The 5,924-nt window shown below is 40.7% G+C and overlaps 1 protein-coding gene across 1 annotated transcript; it reads right to left on the bottom strand.

Annotated features, from left to right (window-relative positions):
• Positions 1 to 1,335: 1,335 nt before the first annotated feature.
• Positions 1,336 to 4,296, bottom strand: LOC146712498 (uncharacterized). Its single transcript, XM_085436581.1, has 3 exons — positions 4,290 to 4,296; positions 3,179 to 4,152; positions 1,336 to 2,672 (listed from the first exon to the last, which is right to left on the bottom strand). Exons 1-2 carry the CDS (start codon positions 4,294 to 4,296, stop codon positions 3,386 to 3,388), a joined length of 774 nt encoding a protein of 257 aa, XP_085292707.1. The 3' UTR covers positions 1,336 to 2,672; positions 3,179 to 3,385.
• Positions 4,297 to 5,924: the final 1,628 nt, after the last annotated feature.

Raw genomic sequence — 5,924 nt, 5'->3', positions numbered from 1 at the left:
AGCAGTTCCTGCAAGACGAAGGCATTGATGCTGTGGACTGGCCCGCCCATTCCCCAGACCTGAATCCATTTGAGGACATCTGGGACATCATGTCTCACTCCATCCACCAACTGCACCACAGACTGTCCAGGAGTTGGCAGATGCTTTAGTTCTGGAGTCTGGGAGGAGATCCATCAGGAGACCATCTGCCACTTCATCAGGAGCATGCCCAGGTGTTGTAGTGAGGTCATACAGGCATGTGGAGGCCACACAGACTACAGAGCCTCATTTTGACGTGTTTTAAGGACATTACATCAAACCAGATGAATGATTCTGTATTGCACTGATCAAGGAACCAACCCAATAGCAGCTAAAGGCATCCTCTTCACATTACTTCACTCAGTAAGTTTATACTATGTTTAATGTGCATTTTCTTCATCAGTTTAGAACATAACATGTTAGCGCTCCCTGGTTCTTTTTGGAGACAGATCCTGAGACAGCAGGCAGCTTTGGAGAACTCATGCCAGCTGTGGTCATTAAGGAATACTTTGATTTAATATTGATTTCATGACAACTATCCTCAGGCACATATTCCTGGATATACACAATGACACGAGTAAACTCCCATTTTAGAATCATTGCCTTCTTTGATCTGACTTACTGCCTCAGACATTGGACCTGTGTCCCCAAAACTACAGAGAATCCATGACACTGGGTAAGAGGCCTTGATCATGTTATAAGTGAGAGAGTTTGGTGTAACAGTGGTTGAACATGCCAAATCAATCCACAACATACTGCCATTCCCCAGCTGTAACCTGCATCTGCATCAAACCAAAACCCAGTACCACAGCCACATGATAGACATCCAGATGAGGTTAAAGGGCTGTGTCATGTTGCCAGATAGCTTCATCCCAAAAAAGATCAGCATTCTTCAAAAACAAAAGTTTGTGAATATTTGCTGTATTGCCAGGCCTGAACCAACCTGTTAAACTTATCAAATTATTGTCATAGATATGAACCTATTGACTGAAACAGAATAATCCATTCAAGCCTCCATCATCATCCAAGATCACTGTTAGTATTCAGATTATTTTATCTCTATTTTCCTCTAGAATGTTTTGAAAATCAGTATTTGATCAACAGACTTTTTAAAAGTGTATTTTGATCCTATTGTTTACACGTGTAATTGCATTTTTATTGACATTTTGACAGGAAAACCCTTAATCAAAATGTATCTTTGGTATCTAATAATAATAATGTTAACAATAAAAGTAATGTTACATATGCAATATGCACACAATAATGATGTGCAAACAAACAAGAATAATAGAAAAAAATGACAATTAAAAGAAAAAAATAATACCCTGTATATAAAAACCACATATGACCACAACTCCAAATGTGCAATTGTCACTGCATCTAAACATGACAGATGACATATTACAAACAGGTAGAAACGTATAATATACAACATGTTGTGAAGCTGGTACTGGTGCAGTTAGCTTTGCTTTAGGCTCCCATACACAGCACTGCTGACCCTAATCACCTCATACAAGATGTTACTTACTTTACGTGCAGTGCAGTATTGCTTTAACTTGCAATATGTTACAATAGCCAAGTCACTTCTATATTTATGAGCATGTAGACAATAATGTTGGCTGATATGTAAAACTATGAGATATCGAGTGCTGGGAAGATATTATTGATGGATCAGATTCATGAGTGTTTTATGTACTTAAGCCACAGTTAGAGAGTGAAACAGAGACTGACACTGGTTAGAATTGTACAGTAAATATCTTATTTTGAACTTTTATGCTGAACTACAAACTGTGAACTGTGCGATCTCTGCGACCTGTGGTGCCTGGTTTACTGTGTGTAAAACTGCGCAGGTTCCCATGTGTCATCCCACACTTTGCCACTGTCAGGAGAAAAACACAACAAACAACAACCACACACACAAAATAGGATCATTTAGGTTGTGACATATGACAATTTTTTAGGATGAAATATCTTCTATATTCATGTCATGCTTTATACACCTTCATTGTAATATAAATGAATCAAATCAAGTCAGAGAGTATTAATATATGAAGCAGACGTCAAGCAGGACCACAGCAGCAGCCACGATCCTTCAGAACCTGCTGGATGAGAGAGCACAGAAACTCCAGGGAAGAAGTTTAGTTAGTAACATGCATGAACTGCATTACTGAGACATGTGTGTTTACAGATGGTGGTGAGGGAGAGGGGGAGAGTTTTTAGTAAAAGGAGACGTGACTGCATCTTCGACCAATACTGAGCCTGCATAACCCTGAAAGAGACAGACAGAGAGAGGGGGGGGGGGGCACTAACCCCCAGCAGTCTGGTCCTATGACAGCATAACTAAGGGCTGAGCTGAACCAGCCCTAACTATAAGCTCTATAAAGAAGTGAAGTCTTATGCCAACTCTTAAAAGTGTTGACCATGTCCACCTCCAAAACTCATAATGGACTTTGGAGGTGGACAGCTATCAAGCTCCTCACAGAAGAGCAGCTCGACAGCTAAAAGCTCCCAATTTACTTTAGTCCAAATACATGAGTTCAAATTGAGGTGATAACTATTTATCAACAGTATGAATGTCTGTTCCCGTCCAACAAAGTTGTTACTACATACCATGTTGAGCAGGGCTTCCACTTGACTTTAACTTCTTCTTTTTCCTGAAAAACATGATATAAACAAACAATTAAGAAAGACATGCAAGTTGCATACAAAAAGGAGCCTACAAACATTTGTGTACTATTGAATGGCTCAATATATTATACAATTAGTTCACAAAAACATAAGAACCACTACAATGCTTGTACTGCCAGCATCGAGTGCATGTCAGCAAAGCAACACTGCTTACATTGTGGCTCACAAGCAAAACTAACTGAAGCAGATGTTACTGAATGGGAAGGAGCACCTCCACATCAATCACTCCTTCTGAGCATGATGTCAGGAGGACTTTAAAGAACGTAAACATCAGGAAGGCAGCACGACCAGGTCGTATCAGGTGGTATGTTCCTATTTAATGTCCTATTTGGAGCGAAATCCAGACTCAGTGGCTGAATTAGTGAAGATTCATCAAATACAAAAGCTTATGGATAGTCAGTCAGGCACAGTTCAAATCCGGGAAGTCCAAAGATGCAAACAAATCTGCACAGCAGCAGGCTAAATTACTTACATTTACAACTCTCCTGTCTACTATCTCTTCATATTTGAAAATCTTCTGTGTACGGTGTTTTCAGCATTCTGAAAAATAACAAAGGAAATATTTACATGAGGTCTGTAAAACTGAAGAAAATGAAAGAATGAAACAAAATGAAAAAAGAAATCTTATCAAACTTAACGAACCTGTCATGTGTTTCGTACATTTACAATAACATAACGTCTAACCTTTCCTTTTCCTTTTTTTGGTTGGGACATCCGAGGTGTACGCCGTAGAAATCGAGGGAGATGCAGGAAGTGGAGATGGAGAGGAAGATGCAGGAGGAAGCAGAGACAGAGAGGAGGATGCAGGAGGAAGCAGAGATGAAGAGGAGGATGCAGGAGGAAGCAGAGGTGAAGAGGAGGATGCAGGAGGAAGCAGAGATGAAGAGGAGGATGCAGGAGGAAGCAGAGATGAAGAGGAGGATGCAGGAGGAAGCAGAGACAGAGAGGAAGATGCAGGAGGAAGCAGAGATGAAGAGGAGGATGCAGGAGGAAGCAGAGGTGAAGAGGAGGATGCAGGAGGAAGCAGAGATGAAGAGGAGGATGCAGGAGGAAGCAGAGATGAAGAGGAGGATGCAGGTGTAAGCAGAGATGAAGAGGAGGATGCAGGAGGAAGCAGAGATGAAGAGGAGGATGCAGGAGGAAGCAGAGATGAAGAGGAGGATGCAGGAGGAAGCAGAGATGAAGAGGAGGATGCAGGTGTAAGCAGAGATGAAGAGGAGGATGCAGGAGGAAGCAGAGATGAAGAGGGGGATGCAGGAGGAAGCAGAGATGAAGAGGAGGATGCAGGAGCCTGACAGAGGGAAGATGTTGGTTCAGGCTCTAAATGAAGAATAAATTCCTGGTTTAGAGCCTCTGGGTCTGGGACTGGTCCAGCATCCACACTGTCAGCAGAGGATGGTCCAGCTGCTGGTGGAGAACTTTTAGCAGGAGGTGAAACTTGTAATTCTGCAAAATTTTAAATACTAAATATTCATTAAAACTGATGCGGGGCTCGGAGCGTGAGAGTTTAGTGTTTCTCACAGCACCAACTATGCAGTGATCACTCAGGTCGTTGGCAAAAACTGCAGATGTGGAAAACTTACGCAGCATATTAGTTAAAAAAGGTCAATAAGAGCAGATTTATCTGGGTGTTTAGGATCAAGGCGTGTGAGGCTTTAAATAATTTGAGTCAGTTTTAAAAACAAGCAGCGTGCCTTAAAATCATCAGACACAGAAGAAAGCCAGTCCCAATGAAAATCATCCATCTGAAAGACGTCATTAAAATGCAGCTCAGATAAAAGTTGAACCAGAGACGGTGATGTGCTGGGGGAAGCAGGTGGAGGCTGATAGCAGCCAACAACAGTCTGATTTCCAAACAGATCAATAGTTAAGGCCAAGATTTCAAATGGCTGAGGTGCAGATGGAGAGAACAAGACTTGAGCAGCAAGACAGACCTTCACATAAACTTCCAGACCTCCGCCTTTTCTGGGACAGTCTGAGTGCTAAATGTTAAATCCATCAGTTGCTACGTTTTTATCCAGTAAAGATTTGGAAAGTCTCAGAAACAACAATGATACCAGCACTGCTTGAACAGGCCCAGATTCCAATCATATCCATGTTAGGAGGCACACGACGTGATGCATGTGTAACCCAGACAGTTTTTAACATCTGCTGGTGTTTCACATTCAGCCAGAGGCCCAGGGTTAGGTTGGATACCAGACAATAATAAAAGCATCGTTATTAGACTCTAGAGCTCGTTTATAGCTGACACCACATGTAGAGTTTAAGTTCACACAGAGACGATGACATTTTTCTAAAACCAGCAAACAATAAACAAGAAATGTAACAAGAGTTTCAGAAGAAGCTGTTTTACAGAGAAATGATTCCCTGAAGACAAAATTATTATTATCATCTTTATTTCTCCAGGTGAAAATTTAATTGAGATTAAAAATGTTGTTTTCAAGAGAGACCTGGCATCATGGCAGCAAGAGTCAGAAATACATCATAATTCAAACAAATACAAAATAGGAGAAACATCCTACATAAACTTCATAAAGTTTCATTAACAGACTTTGAACAATGGACTTCAAACTTCCCCCCAAAACAACAGAAACACATTTGAAGATAATGAATGACATTTATCCCTCTAAAGAAGGACTTAGACTACGATTTAATATGAATGAGAACATGTTCATAAATGGATGCAACCAAAGATTTCATCAATCCCTGATTTAGAGACAACAGAACATTTGGTTTGATTTCACAAGATAAGAATGACGACTGAGTTGGAAGATTGTTTTATGTTTAGTCAAATCTTTCCTACATAAAGTCGGATTACAAAATCATCTCCTAAGTTTGTTGTTTTATTCAAGGAATTGAAATAATAGAGAAAATCTGTGAAATGACTTAAAGAAAACAAACCACAAAAACTCTATGATGCTCTAAATCCCCTGGTTTAGGTCGGCAAAACTTTCCTAGATCCGCCCCTGCACAGTTACCAGCTGTCAGCTACTTAGAAAAGGATCCTGGTGTTATTTGTCTCTCAGAAACAGTTCATAACTTCCCATCAACTCATTCATGTCACCTAAAAGGTAAACCTGTTTCTCCATCACCTGCTCAGCTCTGATGATTCAGTAAGGACATCTCCTTGTTTCATCTTCATGTTTCCCTCTCACCACATATCCAAACCGACATCATGACCAGCAGCTTTACAGCTGTGGCTCCAGCAAACATCAGCT

This window comes from Copadichromis virginalis, linkage group LG3 (genome assembly GCF_057382275.1).
Source record: "Copadichromis virginalis isolate Kocher_CV1m ecotype Utaka linkage group LG3, C_Virginalis_male_GT1.1, whole genome shotgun sequence".
NCBI lineage: Eukaryota > Metazoa > Chordata > Actinopteri > Cichliformes > Cichlidae > Copadichromis > Copadichromis virginalis.
The sequence above is the reverse complement of the archived record's forward strand: the minus strand, read 5'-3'. Positions and strand labels throughout refer to the sequence as shown.